Source organism: Zalophus californianus, chromosome 12 (assembly GCF_009762305.2).
Source record: "Zalophus californianus isolate mZalCal1 chromosome 12, mZalCal1.pri.v2, whole genome shotgun sequence".
NCBI lineage: Eukaryota > Metazoa > Chordata > Mammalia > Carnivora > Otariidae > Zalophus > Zalophus californianus.
This window is the reverse complement of record NC_045606.1, coordinates 86,621,394-86,646,942: the sequence shown is the minus strand read 5'-3', so window position 1 is coordinate 86,646,942 and position 25,549 is coordinate 86,621,394. Positions and strand designations below refer to the sequence as shown.

The window sequence follows — 25,549 nt, the reverse complement described above, 5'->3', positions numbered from 1 at the left end:
TGTCAGCTGCTTCATGAGTACCCCAGTTCACAGAGATCAGGTGAGTGTGCCAGTCTGAACTTATTTCTGCAACTGGCAGGTCAGCTCAGCTATTAACTGGAGATACAGAGGATAACACAGCATGGCAATTGCCTTGTATCAACGTGGCTGAGAATGTACTGGTGATAAGGTGAATCATGCTTGGAGTAAGCAGACTTGCTACTGTAGGCTGCCATGAATGTGCCTTTGGAAGGGCCTGAGGATCCAGTTATGAAGATTGTAAGGACAAAAGAGGGAGGTTGACTCAACCCTGCAATATGTTTATCACCTCAAAAGATGAATTGTGCTCCTTTGGATGACATGCTTATAAATTTACTGAAATATAATCAAAGACCACATTGGAAAATGTTTTGAATTGATATTAGAATTTAAGTAGCAAGTTTTGAGGCATCAGGTAAGTCACAAAAATAAAAAGAAACAATTAGTGATTAGGCTGAAGGAGACACTGCACTTTACCCAAAGAGCATGCATAGATAGGGATAAATGAGCACTTTATATAGTCATACTGGGACTTAGGTAGCTGCTTCTGGCAATAGCTGTAGCCCTGGTCTTCATGCACTGTGTAGTGAAAGAGCTGAGCACAAACTCTGGTCAGTTGGTGAATGGACTAAGATGAACTGATCAGTCCAAATCCCCATGACTGGAGTTGTATTGGTAATAGCTTTACCAAATATGTGTGTAGCACGTTGTAGTTTATGATGCACCTGTAATCGTCCCTATAACTTGGGCTTAGGTATTCTTCAATTTCAGACAAGGAAAATGAGGCTGATGGAGATGACTTCCCTAGGATTATATAGCTAGGGGGTGGCCAGTGCGTTTTCCTCTGTTCAGGTCGGCCTTTAGTTTTACTCTCAAGAAATGATACTTTCGAGGCTGCTTTAGTCACTGGAAGGACTTTTGTAGTATTCATTTTGAAAGTAGCAATAGGTAATGGTAATATATGAATTTTGATGAGAAGTAGATGAAGTGGTATTCAGAAGAAAGGGTAGCCTGTCTCCAATAAGGTGAAGGCTTATGGCTAACACTTGATTTTTAGCAAACACGTTCACTTTCTGATTGGGTAGAATATACATTTAGTGCAGTTGTAATTCTTTGACTTTGGCTTGAACTATAGAAATATAAATTAAAATATAAAATTATATACATGTATATTATGTGAAATTAACTTTATATACTTTAGCCCTAAACAAATTATATTAAATATGTAACATATACAATATGTTGTATATAATAGTATATAATACATGGTATATATGGTAGTATATGATATGTAGTATATAATATATGTAGTGTATTATAGAATACTATTATTATTTTTTTTAAGTTTTCACAGTTCATCACTGCTAACTAGCTATCACAGGCATGTCACTTCTTTGTACCGTAGTTTCATCTTTAAAACAAAGAAATTAGAATAGATAATTGCTAAGATTCCTTCCAATTTTCATATGGTAGGATTCTGTGGTTCTGGGGGAATATCTCAGTGATATATTGAATTGTCTATATATCAAGAAAACTGACATGAACTAAAATAGCACAACTAAACTAATCCTTTCCTGTAAGAAAAAACAAAAAGACCATGTTAAAGCTCAACTTCCCAAACTTTACTAGACCCATTCTCTCTTTAGCCAGACTAATGAATAGCCCATCACATAACACCAAATACCTTAATTGCGTAAGTTATTTTAAATTACATTGCAAACCTATTAAAATATATTAAGTCTATGCCACAGTTTTCCTGAATAGAATACTATATTAAAATAGCCTATAAATACATATAATATGTAGTATATTACATTATATATCAAATGAGCTTTATATACATTATGTATCAATTAAAATAGCTTTAAGATTCTAAAAGAAGGCTCATTTTTACCTCCTTACGAGGAAGTGAATTTATTTTTACATAGGATTGTAGGGCTGTATTGTTTAGCAGAGAAAGCACCGGACTAGAGATTGGGGGTTGCTGCTTATCCTGATGCTACCGGAAAGTGGATGTTACTCAGGACTTTTTTCCTCACCTATAAATTGAGAGGATTGTGGTCAATCTTAAAGGGTTTTTTCCTAAGATATATCTCAGCTTTGCAGATGAGTTTCAGCAGCAATGTCAGTGGCTGTCAGTTGTTAGAAAAGAAGCAACTGGCCCTGACATCTTCAAATATAAAGTCCCTTGACGTTGTCCTTTCTAACTTCCATTTCTTTTCCAAGAGGAGTCTTGGGATTTTCCTCCAAAGACCCCAGCTTTTGAGCTGTAGTCTTTCCATTAACTGTCTCCCCTGCATTCTGGTTTGGGTCCTGAGATGTAAGTAACTGCTCAGGTACAAACTTTTGTTCACTCATGTATCACAAGGGCCTTAATTAGTGCTTGGCCTAGTAAACATTTAATGAATGATTCAGTAATACACAGGAGCTCACAGTTTTGTGGAAAGGCAAATACTTGTTCTGTCATGGAGTGCCATGTTGGGAGATTTGTGCAGGGTATGGTGGAGCACAAATAAGGGTAGCCTTGGGTAGGCGGAGTTGGAATGGAGTGGGGAACTGATTTGGTCAGAGAAGGCTTTAGGATGTTTGAACTGGATTTGAAAGGTCATTCCCTCCCACAGGGCCAAGGGAGAAGGCAGTGTAGTCATGTGTAAAGGCAAAGAGACGGCATCCAATAAGTAGCCCGTATGGGTAGAGAACAAGGTATGAAGTATTAAAGCAAAGTCTATGGAAATTGAGGTTGGAGAGTTAGTCTGTGACCAAATGACGAGAAAGTCTTGAGTGCTGTGCAGAAGAATTTGGACTTCTTTGTCAACGGAAGGTATGAGGGATTTTGAAGCAGGGAGTTACCATAATCAGATTTGCATTTTAGGAGGATTATTGAGGGTACCATGAATTAGGGCAGGGGAAATGGGATGGGAGAAGAAATGTGTTCATTAAATATTTAGGGGTTGAGGAATTCATAGCAAAGAGAATGAGGGAGAATGAAGAGTCAGGGCCAAGTCCTATGTTCTGATTCAGAAAGCTGGGTGGAGGTGGTGTCATTAATGAGATAAGGAAAGCAAGAAGAAGAGATTTTGGCAAACATGAATTCAATTTAGGACATGTTGGGTTTGAGGTGCTTGTGGTCTCCAATAGAAGGTATCTTTTAGGCAATTCAGTGTATAGGTCTAGCTTTTGGGACACAGGTCTTGGGCTGGAGATAAAGGATTTAGGATGCATTAATTTATCAACCGCAGTTAAAAGTCAAGGGAGTGGGGGGGTGGGAGGGATGGGGCGGCTGGGTGATAGGCATTGGGGAGGGTATGTGCTATGGTGAGCGCTGTGAATTGTGCAAGACTGTTGAATCACGGATCTGTACCTCTGAAACAAATAATGCAATATATGTTAAAAAATATAAAAAAGAAGAAGATAGCAGGAGGGGAAGAATGAAGGGGGGGAAATCGGAGGGGGAGATGAACCATGAGAGACTATGGACTCTGAAAAACAAACTGAGGGTTTTAGAGGAGAGGGGGGTGGGAGGATGGGTTAGCCTGGTGATGGGTATTAAAGAAGGCACGTTCTGCATGGAGCACTGGGTGTTATACACAAATAATCATGGAACACTACATCAAAAACTAATGATGTAATGTATGGTGATTAACATAACATAATAAAAAAAAGTCAAGGGAGTGGATGAGATGACCAACGAGAGCACTTAGAGTGAGAAGAGAATAAAGGCAAAGAAGCGAATGTGGGGCCCTCTAGCATTTAAGGGTAGGCAGGGAAGGGGAAGATGTGGCTAGAGCCCTAGGTCAGTCAGGGTAGTGGGAGGTCAGAAGAGCCAATGGAGGAGTTTCCAGAAGAGGACAGTGACCAAAGGTGTTAGAAGCTAAAGGGAAGCCATGTAACTTAGGTGTTTTATAAATATAAATATAAAAGGTTATTTGGTCATTGGTGACTTTTACAAGGATACCGCTGTATTGGGTTATAAGCTAGATGGTGGTGAGTTAAGGAAGTGTAAGTGGTAAGGTCTTTGTAGATAGAGGAGAGGGATCATCCAGTTACATGGCCCAGAAACCTGGATGTCCTGATGACTTCTGTTTCACTTCCACATCTAGTCAGACACTGAGTCTGGCAGTAAAGCAAGGTACCCGAATGGGACCTTGAGACTCAGACTTCCTGGGTTTGAATCCTGGCTCTGTTACTGATGAAATGTAAAATCCAGAGAAGGTTATTTAATCTGGCTGTGCTTCAACTTCTCACCTATACAGTGGAAATAATAAAAGTATCTATTTCCTATGATTGTTAAGAATTAAATGAATAAAGTGTTTTGTTTAGTGTAATGCCTGCCACATAATAAGCAATCAGTGAATGTTAGCTATTTTGAATCCTAAATATCTTTTGAATGTATTCCCTTTGGATTACCATAATGGTTTTTTTTAATATGTATAATTTACATATTATAAAATTCACCTGTTTGTATAACACTTTTTAATAAATTTACTGAATTGTGCAACCATCAGCACAATCCAGTTTTAAAACATTTCCATCAAACCAATAAGATCTGTCATGCCCATTTATCGTTAATCCCCATTCCTACTCTAGCCTTAGGCATCTACCCCTCTACTTTCTATCTGCGCAGAGTTGCCTTTTCTGGGCATTTCATATAAATGGAATTATACAATATGTAGCCTTTTGTGTCTGGCTTTCTTCCCTTAATTGTTTAGGTCTATCCATATTGTAGCATGTATCAGAACTTCACTTCTTTTTATTGCTGAATTTTATTCCATTGTCTGGATACATAATGTTTTGTTTATCCATTCACCAGTAGATGGACATTTGCTTGGTTTCACTCCTGCTATATTATGAATAATGCCCCGTAAACATTCCTGCACCAATCTTGGTGTGGACATATGTTTAATAGCTTCTTAATTGATCCTTTAGCTTCCTTCAGGGGTCCTCCTGATTCTGTTCTTGGCCCCCTCCAATCTGTTCTCTACATTGTAGCTAGAGTGATCTTTCTAAAATGTTTAAGTCTGATCTTGTCACTACCCTGCTTAAAATCCTTCAGAAGTGCCCGGTTGCCCTCAGAATCAGTTCAAATCTTCAGAATCCAAAATCTTATTTCACTGTTTCCCTCTCCCCCTCCCCAGCTTCCCACTTCAGCCATTCTTCCATTCATTCATATTGTTTCAATCATTTATTTAGCCATTCATCCAATTAACCAGGCTTATTGAGGCTCTGGGGACATAATAGGACAGCCAAATGCTAGCTTTCATGGAGCTTCCTTTTGAGTGTAAAAGACAGACACACAAGAATGCCTCACATAGTGGTAAGTACAATAAAGAAAATAAAAAGAATGGTATGATAGTAACTCAGGGGCTGAGGAGTCTCAGAGCCTCCGTCTTATTGCCAACTGCCTTCTTGTTATCTGTGTTTAGTGTCTGATGGTGGCAAGCCTTGTTTCTCATCTATACCGCCGTGTGTTTCCCTCTTCTTGGAGTACTGTTATGCTATGTCTTCTCTTCCTAACACCTGTTTATCTTTCCCAGCCCCAGCCCCAAACCCTGGCTAGATGTCCTGTCCGTTATGCTTCCTGTATACTTCCATTCCAGGCCAGCTGACTTAGGTGGTGCCCTTCCCATTACACATTTCACTGCCTGATGATTGTTTCTTCTGCTCCACTTTAAGCAACTTGATGATTATTGAATACCCTAAGTCTAGCCTAGTTCCTGGCACAGATTTGGTGCATAATAAAATCTGTTGAAAGAGCAATTATTTGTGATTAGCTTGAACAGGAGGGAGGGAAGGATACCATTTCCTTTGGGACTGGAGGGAAGGAAGGAGCTAAGTAAGACCTGTTGCTTGCAAAATTAATTTGTAGGTTTAGGGGAGGAAAGTCGGAGTTTTCTTGGCTTATATTTTCTCATAGATTACAATTTAGCGCATTGTACACAATGAGGAGAGGAGTTATTTACAATGAGCAGTTAGCAGTGCATTAGAAGAAATAAAGAAGTAGTGCTGTGGGGTGCATCTTGAAATCTTAAAACTGTTCTTCCTTCTAGTTTTATAGCTATTAGGTTTCTTTAGGCCATTTATTATACATGTTGATGTGGATGACTACATTACTTGGATGCTATCGTACTATTTTCTTTCTTGTTTTTTTGTAATTGATTTTATTTTGATGTTGCCGTTTCAGCTTTCGGAAAATGTGATTGATCGTATGAAGGAAACCTCTCCATCTGGTTCGAAATCTCAGCGGCATTCTGGTGCGTATGGTGCCTCAGGTTTTCAAAATTTTAATTTCAGAATTTTTAGTAGGAAAACTGTAAGTGATAAAAGTTTACTTGATAGTCAAGTTCTTTTGCACTTCTTTCTGTCTGTTGTGATTTGGGTGTTTGGCTTTTTATATGGAATATTAGAAATCAGTACCACAGTTTCTTTTAAAATATTTTGCACAAAAAAGAGAATGAATTGACTATCAAGCAGTCTTGGGAGAATTTTTTTTCTGATCCAGCTTCTGAACCCTCTATTAAGCTTTGGCAGGTTACTTCATATCTTTTGTGTAAAATGGATTATAGGAATATTAGAGATTAAGGAGCAAATATTTATAATAAAATATTGAACTTAGAAAATAATTGATTTACTATTTGCAAATTGTGAACATCACCAATGCTTTTATTTTCTAATAGATTTCTTCTAAGTTTATAAACAGTTTATTTCTTCTGTCTTAATTATTGATGAAAATGTTAAATGACATTTACAGAGAATTATTAAGCCTCATTTTATTTGTGGATCCCATGGGATAAGAGGGTATCTCTCTTTTCTTTGCTCCCTCCTACCCCATCCATTTATTCATCCAACAGATATTTATTGAGAACCTGCTATGTGTCTGGTACTGTTCTTGTTGCTGCCCAGTTTGATGGATGGACATGCTGTTTATTGGAGAAATGGTAATGAGAAAATAATCGAGATGATTTATCTTGGACTAAGTAGTTTCTGTACTTATTAGAAAGGGTATTGTGTGGTAAATCTGCCTCCAGACTGAAATACATTGAGAAAGATGGGATGCCGCCCAAATGCCATTCACTTGGGGACGGTTGGGACCTTACTAATCATTACTTGTAACCATGAATTGAGCGTCTGATATGTTTAAAGCAGAGGGTAAGAGATGAGTAAGAATACTCAACTGAGTAAGAAGTAATGAATAACAAGTAGTTGTTGCTCTTACGAAACTCCTGTTTCAGTGGGAGCATTAGGAGGGCTCCGCCGTTCATTAACGTAGACCGCTCCCTCCTTGCTGGAAACCCTTTCTTTGGCTTCTGGACCACACTCTTGGTTCTCCTCCCGCCTTACTGGCATCTTCAGCCTAGTTGTCTTTGCTCAATTCCGCTGAGTAATCTCATCCTGTTGTTTGGCTTTTGAATGGTAACGTAGATGCCTGTGACTCCCACAGTTTTATTGCTAGCCCTGACCTCTCCCTGAAACAAAACTTAGGCAGCTGCCTACTTGAAATCTCCACTTTCAGATCTTCAACTTAACATCTCCAAACACAGGCCTTTCTGTTCTTCCCAGACTTGCTTTTCTCTGTCTTCCCCAGTCATTGGCACAGGTGGTCAAGCCCCAAACCTGGGCCCCGTCCTTTCCTTCCCCTTGCATTAGGCCATAAGCCCGTTCTGTCCTGTCTCCACAACACGTCTGAGTATGACCCTTTCACATCTGTCTTTGTGGCTGCAGCCCTGATCCAGACAGCCAGTGGCTCTCACCTTGCCTTCTTAGGAGCCTTGTAACTGCCTCCCTACTTCCTCTCCCATCCCCTTACGCTTTGCCACGCACACAGAGACCTTCGCAATCTTGGAGAAAAAAATTAATCAGTCCATGTCACATCCCAGTGGTGGTTCTCCATGATACATGGAATATAATTTGAACAGCTTTCCTTGGCCTCTGGGGAGGCACACCATGACTGGACCCTTTTTGTTTTTTATCTCATCATTTATCATCTCCTACGACCCTTCTATTACTTATGCACAGTGGCTGCCATGTCCATCAGAAGATAAGCTCCAGGGACCTTGTCCCTTGTCTGTTTGTTCACAGCAGAATTCCCAGCTCCTAGGATAGTTCTTGGTGCTTAGTGTTGAGTTACTTTAGGGCAGATGCCGTTTATATATTTACACACACACACACACACACACACACACACATATTTTAAGAGAGAGAGCACGTGTGTGTGAGACTGGGGGAATGGAGGGGCAGAGGGAGAGAATCTCAAGCAGGCTCCACGTCCGGCATGGAGCCTGACGTGGGGCTTGATCTCACGACCTTGAGATCGTGACTGAGCCAAAATCAAGAGTCGGACACTTAACCAACTGAGCCACCCAGGCACCCCCATTATCCATTTTGAAAGTAGCTACTCATGATCATTCTGGAATATAATTCTAGAAATTTAATTCAGGTGACATTTATTGAATGTCCACTATTGTGCAAATAATTAAGGTCTGTACAGAAACAAAAAAAAAATCTTTCCTTTCAAAAAGTTTGGGGTTTTTGGGCAGAAACAACTAAGTATATAAAAGACTATAAGAAAGATAGAAGCATAAGAGAAACCTAGATGACATTAAAATTAAGTATATCAGGTATTCTGGCTTATGAATAACTTTTGGTGTGTGGATATTTTTTAAATTGGAGTTTGATCTAAAATATGATTTGTTTTAGGTAGATTTCTTTTCTGCCTATTGTGTTGGAGAGCGGATGATAATGGTGATGATGACAATGAAGAAATAAGGAAGGAGTGATAAATAATACTTAAATAATGTCATTTGTACTTAAATAATGTCATTTGTGTGTCTGGCACTCTGCTAAATCCTTTATATGTCTTATCTCATTTGATCCTTATAACCCTGTGAGGAAGGGACTGTTATCAGCCCATTTTACACAGAAGGAAACTGAAACTTGACCTGATTAATTTTCTTGCCCAAAGTCACAAAGCTGGTAAGCAAAGGAGGCGGCAGTTGAATTCTATCCTTTTGACTGTGAGCCCCTCTGTTTTATTATAATCTGCAGGACACCTTGCTAATTTTTGTGGAAGGAAAGTGATAGAATCTAGTTGGAGGGAAAGAGATCCCTTCTAGTGATGTGCTGCTTGAGTTTAGGAAAGAACCGTCTATGTATTAGCAATTGTTGCTTCTTCTAGCTTTTCCCCATGTTGGTTCTCATTCAGTAATGTGTTGAAGGAGAGAAGGTGTTTTCCTTCTTGGGTTGGTTTCTTGAACTGATACTTTGAGAGAGTGGGTGTGAGTGGGAATGCTTTCTATGAATGCTCATGGTCTGGCCTGCAGTGCATGACCTGACATTGTGGTGTGCCCTGGCTGTGCTGAGGGATCCGTCCCTTCCCATTTCTAGGTTTGACGTGACTGATGAACACTGGTCCGTGACCAGCCTGGGCACTGAAAACTCTTGGAACGCCACCTTGTGTTTTGGTGGTCAGGTTAGAACTGAACTCTGAATGGTAGCCCCTAGTCACATGTGGCTGTGAAGAGTTAAATTAAAATTAATTAAAGTGAAGTAAAATTGACATTTTAGCTCCTCAGTTGCACTTATCGTATTTCAGTGCACAGTAACCCCATGCAGCTAGTGGCTACCTTGTCAGACAGTGCAGATAGGACACTTTCATCATTGCACAAAGTTCTCTTGCACAGTCTAGTCTAGAAAATGTCAGGGTGTGGCTTTGGGAGGTCCATCCGATGATTTTAATGACGTGACAGAGGTCATGGAGCTCGATGGTGCTGTGTGTTGGTGAATCTTGTTGCCCGCCTTTCCCACCTCCCAACTCCTCCCCCAGGATTGTGAGTGAATGGACACTTCAGGGAATATGTCCCTGGGGTGTGCTGTGTTCACCGCAGTCTTGCTGTGTTCACCGCAGTCTATAGAAGAGCTTCCTGACCTGTGTGTTACGGGTGTATTGGAGGTATGGATTCTCTGGACTCCCGAGTAACTGGGGGACACCTGTGCCCTCATGTTCCATACAAATACTTGCTTGTTTTTTCTGTACCATGATGTGGTACATGATACAGCCCCCTGAGTAGAACATTTCCCTAACCTATTCCAACCTAACTCAGGAAAAGAACCAAGATCTGACAAGCTGTTTTGAAATGATCTTGCCCTTAGGTTAAGAATGCAATTAGACTATGATTGTGCAAATGAACAGAGATTTATTCTTCTTAAAATTAAAAAAAAAATGTTTATAAAAGTAGAAAGCCTCAAAGTTTATGTTCTTTTCTGCATTTGTCTCATTTGGGGGTCAGTTAATACTCAGTAATAGATTTCTTAAGATTTATAATTTAGATGTGTTATGAAATAATTTTTCAAGTCTACAAAAATATATTGATAAAAATGTCACCAGCCTTTTCTACACTTTTCAGTGTCAAGTAAATTATATTAAATGTGAGTTGAATTTTTAATATTCATTAAAATGCCTTCATCCTCATAGGAGTCTAATTCATACCAGCCCTAGGCTCTTCATATGTGTGACTATAGGGCAGCATATTTGATGGAGTGAGAGCCCTCGGATTTCTGTATACAGGAACTAAGTTGTGTTATGTATATAGTTTCGAGAATATAATTTATGTTCTAAGAAAGTAAGTTCCCCTAAAGACTTTACTGAAACTTTTTTTTTGCCAAACCTTGAACCAGATCAATGAGTCGTGGCAATAAGTATTTGCATGTAAAGCTGTTCAGGCAAAATACTATAATATGTGACACACAGCAGATTGTAATGCCACTTTAATAAATGAATGTGCTCTAAAAAACTTAACTGTGTCCTCGCTGCCTCAAATTCTTCGCTGTGTTAATGTGTTATCCCAGCTACGTTGATTTGATTTTACACCAGGGAATTTTTTAGGCTGTCTTAAGGGGACACTATTGCACATAGTTATACACTGACCTTTTCATTAACATCTTGCATCTTTTGATTTTAAAAACCAGTGTTGGATATTGATTTTCTTCATTTCCACCCCAATCCTTGAGTTTTTCTGGCTTATAGTGAGGTCATACCTCTCGTGTTTCACCCTGCCTGATGTTGAGGAAACTCTGTCCCCAAATCAATAGGAAAAAAAACAGGCAGGAAATGATATTAGGGGGCTATTTGTCGGTTTCCTAAGCCACTAGCAACCAGATGAAAATGATGCATCTGGAAAAGAAGACAAGTGAACTTACTTTTATTATTATCCTCACTGTGCAAGTTTCTCTGTACATTTCTTGTCACTGTGAAAAATAAGAAGGATTTGCCGATTTGTGTTAAGTACATCACTGAGATAACTAAGTATTTGGCAGCCTTAACAAATTGCAGGAAACCAATTTAAGCTGGAAATAGCACAGCCCAAACTAAACAGCCAATTTAGGGAAACAGATTCATCTATATGTTCTATGTGTTTTTCTCCCCAAATCTGGCCCTCTTAGTTATTTTTAAACAGCTCTTTAAGGCCTATTTAGACATGACACAGTAGGGAGAGATCACAGTAAACAAGTTGTGCTTGTTTCTTTGACTTGAGTTACAAGAACGGAATATCTAGGTTTCCAACCTTTAAAATACGAAACTTTGTTGATGTCAGTTTCTCAACTCTGCACTTTTTGTGCCGTAATAGATAATTTATCTTGACAGTTCCTAAAAGGAAGTTATGTGTACGCTATTGACTTAAAGGTTTTAAATCAAATTCTCTAGTTGGTATATTCTGCTTTTAAAAATAAATCCACAGTCTACGTTTAATGGATGGTTGAACTCATATTGTTAATTCCATCCATCAACAAATACTAGCATGGCAGCGATCTTTGGCTTCAAGGAATTGTTAGTTTGGTCAAAACCTATTTAACATTATAGTGTAGTAGATAAGTACTAGTTTAGTACCCTTCACCTGCTCAGTTAATATTTTTGAGTTGGTGAATATGTAAGGGAGATAGAATATGTAAGAAGTGTAGAAAGTATTTTAGGAACTCAGAGAAGAAGGTCAAGAGCTTGGGCAGACAGGTGGCCAGGGGAGGTGGGGATGTTGGTGTTGAAGGTGTTCAGTAGTGTCGGTACACAGACCCGAGTAATGTAGATGAAGGAGGGGTCTTCATGTGGAAGGAAGGTTGGGGAAGTTAAGGAGTTTCCTTTTATCCTGTAGGGCCCAGTGGCTACTGAGCACTTCCATTTATCTTAGGATGCAAGTACAGAAAGTTGCATTCATTGCTATTTTTCAAATATACTCAGATATTAATAACACTTATGGCTAAAAATGCAGTCCTGATTTTCTCATTGATATTTTTATATTTAACAAATCTAAATTGTAAGAATACATGTTTTCTACTAGAGTACTAAGTAAAATTTTCATTTTCAAGGAAAGATAAGCAGCCCGTAAGCATTTTTATTTGCCCTTAATTGGCCCTATGGCAAAAACAAAAAACAAAAAACAAAACAAAGTTGCCCTCAGCTGCTTGAGGCAGTGTAGGGCACAACAGACGATTTCTTAGCAGGGCATTATTTCACCTGAAATAATGCAAATGGGTTCTTGGATAAAGTACAGGATGCATTGGAAATCAGAGACAGGGACGGCCGCCATGCATGGTGGGGATGGAAGAAGGACGTGGGTGGATCTGGTGCCTGAGGCCATGGGGCTGGTTAGTGGCAGTCCTGGACTTGAACTTCAGTCCTTGCACCCTCTGGTCTAGGGCACCTTCCTCTGTGTCCCTTGATTTGTCACTCTTGTGTTGTATTTATTTTTGAGAAACCAGCACAAATTTAAACCCACTTTATTTTAAAATTGAGAGCAATGGTTCCATCTTAAAAATGGAACAAAAAAATCATCGACAGTATAGCTTACATTCCATGGTATTTTGGGAGGGTGAAAGGGGAGTCATGCAGAAAAGAAAAAGCTCCAGCAGTAGAGGAAGGGAATTAGAGAGAGATGCTTAGTAGGTTCTGAAATGTCAGTGAGTTGTGCCTTCCAGTAGTTTTTTGTGACTTAGGACTTCTGCCCTTTACTTTCTGAGTTAACTGATTGACCACCGGCTAAGCTGCTTTTTGTGAAATCTTTGGAGGCCCCTACCCTGTGACTGGTGTAGCATATTTGCATTAGGGCTTCCAAGGGGTATGAAATCAAGTGGGCCAGAAATTTCTTACTTGTTCCTCAGTTACTAGAAAGAAGAAGCTATTTTGTAGGGTGCATTGCACACTGCAGATTAGAACTATAGTAATGCCATAGGGTCACTGTACTCAGGAGCTGGAAGGAAGGAACGTCAGTGACCACAGGGAAAGAAAGAGCAAAGCTGTATTAAAGAAGTGCTCCACTTTTTGCTGCCGTAGATTTTGACACTGAAGTGAATCATGGGACAGTGGATTGTGTTTTCTCATAGATCAAGTGTTATTGGGCATAACAGTCAAGTAAATCATAGCTATCACCAACGATATATCATAAACCACAAAGAGAAAACAACTCTAAAGTATAAATTTTATAATCATGCTTTAAGAGTTATAAAATAAAATATCAGGCATTGTTTATATAAGCAGCTCTAATGGATGATAAAGTGAAGGACATACAATACCTAAATATACTACCTTTGATTTAAAAATTTAATATGCCAGTTGTAAAATAAACACTTGATTAACAGTATTTTTGCCTTTCTTAGAATTTGATAGACTTCGAGGGCATCATCTGGATGGCCCAGATCTTGTAAAATAAATTGCCCAAGAGAGTTTCAGATGTATATTTTTCTACTGAAAGCTGAGGTATTCAGAATCAATCCATTGACCCTTCTAGCTGTCGACCAAATAGTAGGTTATTGTTGTTGATGATGTTTTCCTTTGTAAAAAACATTTTAAAAGTTTAAAAGTGTGACCCAGCATTTCATTTCTTCCCTCTACCCTTTCCTGTCTCCCTGGTTTATTCAGAATTACATGTACAGTACTCTGTATTAGGCCCAATCAGGGCTACCAGGGAACAATAAGTGCTTTTAAGTTCCCTTTTCAACCTGTTCTGCCCCCAGGCCTGCTTGACAATTTGTTGACAGCTGTGACCTTGCTTGAGTGTTTCTTGAAAAGCATTGGGAACCCATGTGGGTCATTATAGTGAGGCTCTTCAAACTTCTTTCACGGACTTGCTGTGGCACACTTAAGACAATATTCTTGTTCTGCATGCCCTGGTTACCCTGACTGAGTGCTTAATTGGAATATGGGTTTTAATTAGCCAGCACCAGATGATTGCAGCTTGAAATTACAGGGCAATAAAGGTAATACCTCCTTACTTAAAGGCAGAAGGTAGTCAGAACATCTCGCGGAATGTGTGATGGGGAGGTAGATGGTGCAGAAAGCCTGTGTGTGGTGACTTTGTTGGCAGGATTCAGTTCCTTTGTCAAATAGGCCAGTGCTACCGCTCTGCTCCTCACTTCATGCTCCCTTGCTCTTTTCTTATTTTTTTCTGCTGGTCTCCGCCCCTTGTGGCTGTAGTCCTACAGGGGACACCCACCAGCCTCGCTGTGTACTTGCTGAGTAGCCCCAGAGCTTTGCTCTGCATTTCCCTTCTTATGGTTTCAAGTTATACAGTTTCTCCCATCCCTGGTGTCACTGACCCAGTGGCTACCAACCTCTCTCCTGCCATGTTCTAACGCTATCTTGCTTGGGGTCCTGGCTTTCAGCCTTGCGGTTCCCAGTCTCTTCTCACTGGAAAAATGTAGAACCAATCATGCCGTTCTCCTGCGTACTGCTTGAGAGGCTCCACTTCCCCTAGGCTGGCCTAAATTTCTTTTACGTAGCCAGCAGGTCCTGCGCAATCTCTCTGCTGCTTTATCTCCTCCCTCATCTCCCAGACCCACCTGTCTCATGTCAAGCTCTTCTCTAGTCCTACTGAAGTTCTGGAGTGTCCTTGAACATGTCCCTTTTGGGTTTTTGACAATGTGTGAATTTCTGTGTGAGCACTGTTCCTCCAGCTGTCTTCCCCAGCCCCAGCCCCTCCTCACCTACCTGTCTTCTCTCTGGCTATCTCTCCTTGTTCACATGGCTGCCTGGAAATCATGTACTCCAGGAAGTATTTCTTGACTCCAGGTCTGGGTTAGATGCCCCTCCTGCACGGCCCCACAGCACCCTGCATGTGCTTCCTCTGTACCAGCACATAGTGCTACACTTGCCCATTTACTCAGCCCTGTCCCTCAGATACCACAGCTTGTCTTCACTCGTGGGTCCTCTTGGGACCTCCTTCTGTGGTTCTTCTTTCTGTATTCCCTTGCCTTGGTGGCGACCTGTCTGCTGAGGTGAAAGCAGTGAGAGGTGTATCTTTGCTATGGGTAAACATCGACCTGTTGAGGTGAGACGATTAGGAAAACTTGGATAAAAACAAGTCTCAGAGGGCTGAGGAGATTTCTCTTTCTTTAGGTGCCATTTTCCCATCATCTCGGGGCCGACTTCCCAAGTTGATACCTTTTTGAAGAATCTCCTGTTCTTGTATCACTAAGTCTACGATACTGATCCTTGTTATAGTATATGCTTCATTCTATTGTAACTACTGGTTTAGTTGTCTGTCTTTTCTACCAGACTGTGAGCCTTTGAGGTCAGAGGACGTTTGTTCCTCATCTTGTGGACTCTCAACCATGGTGACTAATTATAATACATGTTTAGGGAATGTATTCGCTAAAGCCGGTCAGGTCATGAAGCCTGGTATGTACATGTGCACGTGTCAGCTAAACGCAAGGCGGAAAAGCGATCTTTCTCTTAAGCTTGTTCACTGGGTGTGGGTGTGAGGGTCTTTACCAGGCCCGGGGGGTAGCCATACAATGCTTTGCCAGTTTTAGGTCTTAACCATAGAAAACCCAGTGGAACCCAGTTGTAAGAGAGAACTTTCTTGAGCACCATCTTGTGAAAAGCACAGTTTGTGGAGGTAGTGGCTACCGAGTAGGGCCCTGATTTGGAAACATTGATGTGGAGTTTCATGTCCCACTCCTAGTTATTAATTTAGTTTAGAAAAGAAATAATCTGCATAGATTTTTGCCAAGTTTTGGGGTGGACTGAAGAAGGTTGGGATTTTTTCCCCTCTAAGACCCTCCACTCTTAGTTCCTGGTACCCTCCTCACTTTCCTTGTCTGTTGGGTCAAAGCTAATCTGACATTTGTCCCTTTGCCCTGAAATTTTAGGATAAGAGTTTTAGGTTGCTCACATCAGGCCTCTGACTTTGCAGAGCAGCTACTCAGCCCTGGTAGCCTCCTCCAGGAGGGCCCTTTACTGTCTTCCTGTTGTCAGAACTCTGGGACCCTTGAAAGTAGAGCTTCACTTCACCGTCTCTTCTTTCTGGGCAGCTGTTCCCATGCTGGATTTCCATTTCTGGCTCAACCTTTATCACTCTTGTCTTCCAGAAAGGCTGGTCTCTCTGCTCTCAACTGACTTCCTCAAGTCCCTGGGGCCAGCTCTTTGAAGCCTGGGGGTTTTGGGTCTGGAAGCTCAGGAACTTTGAGGTTTTAGGGATTGGAAGGAGGACGTACTGCTTGTGTCCTCTCAGGCCAGTGTGGAAAAGACGACCCTGAGACCGAGGAGCTGGCTCGCCTATGTGTTCACACACACACAAATAGCTAAGCATTAACTAACAGTGATAAAAGAGAGACTTCTAAGAATTTGGCTGAGTTCATATGGGCGTCTACCCAAGGTATCCTATTTTCACCTTATTGCCATGCACTATGGTAATGATAATGCATATAATTATATCAGATTGGCTTTGCCCTACATTTTATTTGGTAGTTATGCTAAATTCTTCAGATGCAGTTAGTCTTTGTTATTGACGTAACGGTCATCTCATTACTTTGAAAAATAAGATAAATATTGATTGCCGTGTGTCATTTTTGAGGATGGACCTGAGGAATTATAACAAAATCAATTACCATAATCAGGATAGATTTGATTTAAATAAAAAAATATAAAGCAGTGTTTAAGATTGACAACTCCCCCAAAACATTTTTATTGTTTTATTAATGCAGCCAGCAAAGTTATGGATTCTGAATGTTGTCTTTATAATTATTTAAACAAATTATTTTATCAAAAACACCTCCAAAGCGCTCAGTTCATTTCCCTTCTTAAAACTTGTGCTTTTAGCAAGAAGAGATGGCTTTAACTCACTGTGTGCATGCACACTTGCAGACATCATAGCGCTGATCAACTCTGTTTTCTTTTGCTCAGTTAGGAAGAATGAGGTTACCCAAGCAGCTTTAGTTTAATTTTGTGGGATAACCTGGACACCCATTGGGCGCAAGGTGTTTCTTTAATTTTTTAAAGTAACATGGTGACTTCTCTGGGAATCTCATGCGATTGAGCCCATAAACTGCCTTCGTGACATCTTTATAAAATTTTTCTGAAAAGGTTGCTTTAATATTCTTTCTTAGAAACTTTTTAGAGTGATTATTATAAGATTATGGGAAGTTATAATCCTCTTTTCATGATTATTCTTTGACCTTTGACATATTTTATTAGTTTTTTAATAAAAAAATCTTTGAGAAAACATAGACTGTATAACTAAAAAATAATTTTTTATCAAGCCTGATAAACACGCAGATGATAAATTGGTCCCTCTAATTTTTTTCTGTCCTATTAAACCTTATATGTCTATTGAAATAGACATTGTTTCATGGTTCATGTTCATCTTTTTGCAAAATGATGTTTGCAAAAATGACAGTAAATTTTAAAAAGCGATTTTTAAAAAATTGCTCATTTTTACTGCTCATTATTGCTTACAGGACTTTGAACTGAAACTTTTTAAGGCTGTGTTATCTTTTTTTTTAAGATTTTTATTTATTTATTCATGAGAGACAGAGAGAGTGAGAGAGGCAGAGGGAGAAGCAGGCTCCCAAGGAGCAGGGAGCCCGATGTGAGACTCGATCCCAGGACTCTGGGATCATGACCTGAGCCAAAGGCAGACGCTTAACCATCTGAGCCACCCAGGCGCCCAAGGCTATGTTATCTTTTGATTGAGAACTACCCTCTTCTCCATCCAAGTAAAATTCTTTTAGTTGAACTGTCACAGAGGCCTCTGTAGTACTCAAGTCTGCAGTATTATTTCTGCTGTGCTGCAGGAGGTATGGTCTGTCCCAGGCTAACCAGAGGCTGCAGAAGCTGACTGAGATCACCACCTGTTGCCCTGCAGTGATGCAGTGCGATGGGGATTCCAGAGGAAATGAACCTGTTTCTTCAAATAGGAAATGGAAAGGTTGTAGCTGAACTACCTCTGAATAGAAGTGTCTGTGTGTGTGCGTGTGCGCACACATGCACACTGTATGTTTAGTGTTCAAAGAGCTTTTGCCACTTAATAGTTGTGTGATCTTGTCTTATCTCTGTGTCCTCCAGGATAAAATGGATAGACTAGTTTCACATGGTTGCCATGGAGACTAAATGAGATAATGTACAGGTGCTGAAATATAGCAGGTGATCAAGAAATGTCCCTCTGTTAACATAGCATTTAGGGCTCTGACTTCACTGCCACCTTTCACACACTCCAGGGTGACTCTGCCGGTCTGTCTAACCCTTGTCCCAACAATCATTTATTGAGTCCTGGCTGTGTGCCAGACACTATACTGAGTGCTGGGCTTTCATAGATGGATCAAGCAGAACAATAGTATGAGCTATAAATGGAGGACACATGTAGCATAAAGAATTAAGGACTAACTGCCTGGGGAGGTCAGGATAGACATCATGGAAGAGGTGGTGATATTTGAGCTGAATATTGAAGGATGAATAGGAGTTTACTGCCTATCAGACATAATGGAATTGATGGTGGGGGATGATGGGAAGGAGGAGGGGCACAGTTCTCTCTTCTTGGGAGAAGAAATGGTGGTTGCAGCAGTTAGAATCATAAAGGGCTTTTTGATTTCTGGGTAGTATAATTAGTTATATTTATTTGGAATGTAGGCACTGAGTGGGGAGATTAGAGTACAAGGAGTAAATATGGATGGAATAATAAAGCTAAGGAGTGTGGATTTACTTCTGTAGGAAGCAACTCCATTTCTGTGTTTCTAAACTTGATTTTAACTGTTCGTGTGTGTGTATGTATGATCAACTCTTATTTAGAGGTCACCTTATCAGAACTTCTCTTGATCCTATTTACCTTGCCTTTCTCTGAACACATGTGATAATTTTGTATTTCTCCCTTGGCAGTCACTATTTCTACAAAAAAAGTAAGTTACTTATCAATAGCTGTGTTAGCATCTTTACTCTTCGGTAAGCTCCTTGAAGGCAGAATTCATACCGGAAAGCCCCTCTGGTCCCACTGTGACCCATCTGGCATCTGCCTTACCTGTAGAGAGGGTGCTTAAGAATGGAAGGGCCCATGAGCCAGTTTCTTCAAAATACTTGTTACCTCAGAAACATTGTGTTCAATGAGAGAAGCCAGTCACAAAAATCCACATATGATTCCATTTTTATGAAAAATGTCCAGTGTAAGCACATCTCCAGAGAAAGAAAGTAAATTAGTGGTTGCCTAGGGCCAGGGTGGTGGGGGTGCAGGTGGCGAGGATAGAGATGCCTGCTGATGGTTGGAGAACTCTCTAAGTCTACTAAAAACCCCTGACCCTGTATACTTTAGATGGGTGAATTTTATGGTATAGAAATTTTATCTCTTTGCTTTTGAATCTTACCAGATTTTTAAAAAGTATCTTCAATGCATGTTTTTTCCTATTCCCATGTTTACAATATACACTTAGGGACTAGCATTATAGTATTTATTACTCTGTTTTAAAATTTTGACTTGGAACTTAGTAGAAAGTAGGTGTAGTAGAGCTTTGGGAATTTAGTACCCCTTCAGAGATGCAAGGGAGTGTGAGAGAAACCATCTGATGAGCCTATGCAGTGACCTCATTCTCTTGTGAGTTATTTTAGTATCAGTGAAGTGACATTGTTGGATATATTTGAACAGTATATTTTTATTTTTCAAGTTTTTGAAGAAGTTTGTCTTAGAGAGTAATGCATTGCTTTGTCTTTTTTTTTTTTTTAAAGATTTCATTTATTTATTTGACAGAGAGAGATAGTGAGAGCAGGAACACAAACGGGGGGAGCGGGAGAGGGAGAAGCAGGCCTCCCGTGGAGCAGGGAGCCCGACGCGGGGCTCGATTCCAGGACCCTGGGATCATGACCTGAGCCGAAGGCAGACACTTAGCGACTGAGCCACCCAGGCACCCCTATTGCTTTGTCTTAATAAAAAGAAATACAGTATTTGCAGAGGTAGAAGGAATGGTGTTATTTTTCTGTCCCCTTCAGAATATGAGAGGTAGATATAGTTTGTTTCTTAGCCTGTCAGTCTTGTATTTCTCATTAATAGGTACTTTATTTTTACAGCCTGTTTTATACTAAAGCATTTATGAAGCCACACATATTAATAAAACATGTGCCCTAGATGAGTTGTTTAAAATGGTTTTCTTTTTCCTCCCTCATTGTAGGAACCAGTAGTTTCTGTATTGATGAAACAGCAGGGAGCACCTATTCTGGTGTGCTCATTCATGCAAAATCTAGCCCTCTTGGAAAATGAACAAGATCATTGCCAAAGGGGTATTCATCATGCAGTCTACCCACAAGAAATTTTGAATGGAATCATTATCAAATAACTTAAATAAAACAGTTATTTCCTGATGCTATATCACCAAATGTAATCATTTAGGACATTTACCATTATGTGATGTTTGCAGTTTTCTTTTTCATATGATTGCCAACTATCTGAAAAAATTGGATGTTTCAGATTTATGTTTTGGGGAAGGCTGATATGATCTACTTGACCCTGATTTAACATGAATAGTGGCAGTGGGTGGTTCTTCACCATGGATCTGATTGTTATTAGGGTTTCTTCAGAGACTCTGGAATAGCAAAAGCATTGCATTTGATTTCTCCTCACTTATCCTGCAACTAGCTGAGTGCTACCCTGTGTTTCAGCCCAGAGCTGGATCAGTAGGTCTTTCCAAGTATGAGTGGGAGGACTTACTAGGCCAGAGAAAGCCAGAGTCCTCAGGATTTGGTAGGAGATTTTTCCCACTAGTTCCAAATAGGCCCCCTAGCCTTTCTGTGTGTGACCCAAGAGGTTGCTCAGAAACCTATTAAATAAATGAATGCCCAGCACCTGTGGTTTGGTGGAAGGAACATGGATATTGATAGATGTTGAAGTCCTGACGTGACTGAAGCCTGGACTTCAGCTCTGCCCCTTATTGTGTGTCTGACCTGGGGGCAGTGTGTTCAGCCTCTCTGAACCTCAGCTTTCTCTAATTTGTGAGGCCCGAGAGGGGCAGGAGAGGCATGCTAGTCACTGTTTGTTGGGCAATCCCCCATTATTGGGCAAAGGCACTCAGAATGCGTTTTCCTAAAGAAATAATGGATGCAGCTGAAAATAGTGTTCTTAGAGTAATTCGTCAGGCTTATAATGGATATTTGGGTTAACCCAGAAGCCCAGATGCCATTTCACTTTTTCATGATGAATTTACATTAAGCTTTGGCACCACTAAGGTGTTGGCACCTTCCCGTAGCTCTCAGTCAAGATCGGCTCCTTTGTACAAGGTTTCTTTCTGGCTTGTGAGAGGGCTTAAAATGCTTCACTTTGGATTCCACCATTTGGGGTCAGGTCTTGTCTCTATGGAGGTCCGGTTCAAATAAACAAATGTGTGTGTGTGTGTGTGTGTATGCACATACAAACGTGTGTGTGTATTCATCACCTATGAAAATAACATGTCAACCACAGATACATTTGCATGGACATTTATACATTTTATTTTATTTTTCTTATGTATGTATGTATGTAGGCTCCATGCCGAGGGTGGAGCGCAGTATGGGGCTTGAACTCATGACCCTGAGATCAAGGCGTGAGCTGAGGATGCTTAACTGAGTGAGCCACCCAGGCACCCCTAAAAACATTTTTTTTTTTTAAGATTTTTATTTATTTATTTATTTGACAGAAATACAGCGAGAAGAGGGAACACAAGCAGGGGGAGTGGGAGAGGGAGAAGCAGGCTTCTCGCTGAGCAGGGAGCCCGATGCGGGGCTAGATCCCAGGACCCTGAGGTCATGACCTGAGCCAAAGGCAGATGCTTAATGACTGAGTCACCCAGGCACCCCTCCTCAAACATTTTAATTAGTAGTTACTGAAGGCTCCTTGCAGAATAAGCTCTTGTCAGAGGCAGATGTTTTTTGTGCCATTTGCTCTTGTTCCCAGGGCTGGTGTGCTTATACAGTGAAGTGAAGGGGATTTACTTTTATAATAGTTTTACTATATATTTATTTTTATAAGTACATTTACTTTTATAATAGTTTAAATAATTTTGGTTGGCTTCTGTTTATTCACTTTTCCAAGTGTGATAGTGGTGGCCTTTTGTTTTTGTTTTCCTCTATTTCAGGAGTATTAACTATGGCATTTCTCCCCATTCCACTAGGAGGGAGGATTTAGGACATGTACATGGAACTAATTTCATGCCATGTCAGGCCATTTCTCAGGGACGGTCAGAGCCCATCAAGGCTGTGTTGCAACATTACTGTTGCAACATGACTGGGGCTTTGGGATCAGTCAGTCCTGAATCTCCATGGGCAAGTCACAGTGGTCTCCTCACCTATAAAATTGGGTACTGGGATGCCTGGGTGGCTCAGTCGGTTAAGCATCTGCCTTTGGCTCAGGTCATGATCCTGGGGTCCTGGGATTGAGCCCCGCATCGGGCTCCCTGCTCAGTGGGGAGTCTGCTTCGCCCTCTCCCTCTGCTGCTCCCCCCGCTTGTGCGTTCTCTCTCTCTCTCTCAGACAAATAAATAAATAAAATCTTAAAAAAAAATTGGGTACTAATTACCTCAGGAGAACCTAATGCCCCGAATATTACCTAATAAATAGAGACTATTTAAATTATTGGCTTGCTGATTGAAAATGAGAAGAGCTTTTATCTCAACTTTATTACCATCTAGCCTTTTTTTACATTGGATAAGTTTCTTTATTTCTCTGGGCGCTAGTGTTCTTACCTGTCAAATGGTGGAATGGACTCTTTATCTTTGAGATTCCTTGGATAGATAAGAACCATTTTCATTTGTGTTTGTGTGTCGACACTGTTACCTGGGGGAAACATTTTTGAACAAATGATTGAGTTTGCAGCTTTGTATATCTCCACTGGAGTCATAGTTACATAATTAGATATAGTTACATTGTGATTATGAGCTTATATGTATATGTCTGTGAACATTTATAAATGAAAATTGTCTTTTTTTGAAGTTTCTTCCCAAGTAGTCTGAAATATGTCTAAAAATTCATTTATATTAACGAAAGCACTTGTGATGAGCACTGGGTGTTATATGTAAGTGATGAATCACTAAATTCTCCCCCTGAAACTAATATTACACTATATGTTAACTAACTGGAATTTAAGTAAAAACTTGAAACAAATGAACAAAAAAACCCTGAAAACAAAAAAGAAAATTCATTCATACATGTACGTGTGTGTATGCCTAGATCTGATATATAAAATTTAAAAGTTAGATAAAAATACATAATAATGATCAAGGTACAAGAATATGTATTTTTTTTAAAGATACTATTTATTTATTTGACAGAAAGAGAGAAGAGCAGGGAGAGATGGAGAAATGGTCTCTCCGCAGAGAGTGGAGAGCCCGATGCGGGACTGAGATCATGACCTGAGCCGAAGGCAGATGCTTAACTGACTGAGCCACCCAGGCGCCCCAAGAATATGTATTTTAAAAGATCTCCTACTTTAAAAATTATTTATATTTCGTTATTTGGATGTGATGCTCAGAGTAACTTGGCCAACAATGACAAAAATGCTATCGGCATCTTCTAGGTTTAAAAAAGTCACTCTAGAGAATCAGGGAAAAATAGTAATTAAAAGGGTACTGGTCAAGGTTGGTGGGTCTTAATTTAACATAGCAGCTGTGTTTTTGTTTGTGGGGTGGTATGTGTGTCATATGTCCCCCCCGCCCTGGGGTTTACCAGTCTTGTTGTGAGCCGGGAGCATGTTATAATGGAGATAGATATTACTGCCTTCTGAAATGCAGCCTCAAGAAGTAGTCACTTGAATGTTGCAGTGGCCCTGCTGGCCTGCAAGAACCTCGTTAGTTTCTGGAGAAGTGAAAGCTGGTGGGTGTACTGTCCTTTGGGTCTCCAGCTTGGCCGTGGTCTGTTTCTGAAGGAGATCTTCAAGAACATAGCCCAGCCTTCTCCTCTGCTTGAAGTACTGTGATTCCTTGAATTGAAGGATACCATGAATTGTACGATACACCATTATATCATGTTCCACCAAGAAATAACCTTGACAATTAAGCTAAAAAAATGCTTTCTTCTCCGTTAGCATGTTTGGTTTATGTTTATTGCAAGAACATAGATTAAAAAGGAAAACTGAAGTGAAATGAATTGGTCATGATATTTTTGAAACGTATTCAGAGTCCGGGTGTGACTCACTTTCTGACTCTGAATTGTCCCTGTCAGTGTATTTCCACACGCTCTCACCCTCGGTGCCATTAAGATGTTGCATTTCTTACGAGAGTGCTTTTCTTTAGACTCCGTAGTTTCTCCTGAGCTGCTGACACTTGTTCTGCATGTTTCGATGCTATTGCTTTCTCCATCTTACATAGACAGTGTCATGAACTCTGTTGTGACTGCCACCCGGCTCACAGCAAGAGTCAGAAGCTGTCGCTCATATCAGAGTGGCTGAAATGTGAACGGCGAGTATGTGTCTCAGAATCAATGGAATATGGCAGCAGCGTACGAGCTTGTGAAAGGGACTTGGACCAAGGACTCACAGTCCAGAGGTTAATAGCGGAGGTGTGAAGTGTGGGATTATTTTTCTTTGTCCTAAATAGTTAACACTGCAGTTAAGGATATTGTTTCATGTTCAGGCACTGTCATTCTCTAATCATTTTAATGTGCAGTGTGCTTTTCTTTCATGGGCAATCTTAATGGAGAGTTTAACCTGAAAAGATAGCCTGTTCTCTCTGTCTTGTCCTGTTGAAATGTCTTCCAGACATTAAAGTTTTGTATACATTATGGGGAATACAAAATGAGTGAGGCTTTTGCTCTCAAGGTGCTGATGGTTAAATGAGAAATGGGAATAAACACAGCCAACAGGAGTACAGCTTAGTCTTGTGAGCCTCATTATTGGTGAGAAAGCATTTACTATGCTTCATATGCTGAAATAGTATAAGTAAGACTCTTGTCTTTTTTTTAACATGTAAGACCACCATAATAGTGCATGTAAATAAACTGAAAAATTTTGTAGGATAAAATTACTGGGCACTATTCCCTCTGGATTTATTAAGTTTAAATTAGTCTTTAAAAAGTTAACAAAATCATGTGTCTAAAGTGTGTAGCTAAGTGATCCAGGATTGGATCTGAATCAGAGTTTTTTTGGACATGTGTAGACAACTGGCAAATTAAATAAGATTGTCGTATTGTATGACTACTGATTTCTTAATTTTGACCATTGAATTGTAGTTATGAAACAGATTGTCCTTGTGTTTCAAAAATCACTGGAATATTTAGGGTTGAAGGGCATCATATTTGCAACTTACCGTCACATGTTTCAAAAGAGAG

At 40.1% G+C, this 25,549-nt stretch overlaps 1 protein-coding gene across 4 annotated transcripts in view; it reads left to right on the top strand.

Moving 5' to 3' along the window:
• CHCHD3 (coiled-coil-helix-coiled-coil-helix domain containing 3) overlaps window positions 1-25,549 on the top strand; it is a 266,148-nt gene that overhangs the window by 5,440 nt on the left and 235,159 nt on the right. For all 4 annotated transcript variants that reach the window (XM_027574540.1, XM_027574541.1, XM_027574537.1 and 1 more), the window contains exon 2: window positions 6,200-6,269. In XM_027574540.1, coding sequence (XP_027430341.1) covers window positions 6,200-6,269 — 70 coding nt within the window. The remainder of the gene's footprint in view (window positions 1-6,199; window positions 6,270-25,549) is intronic.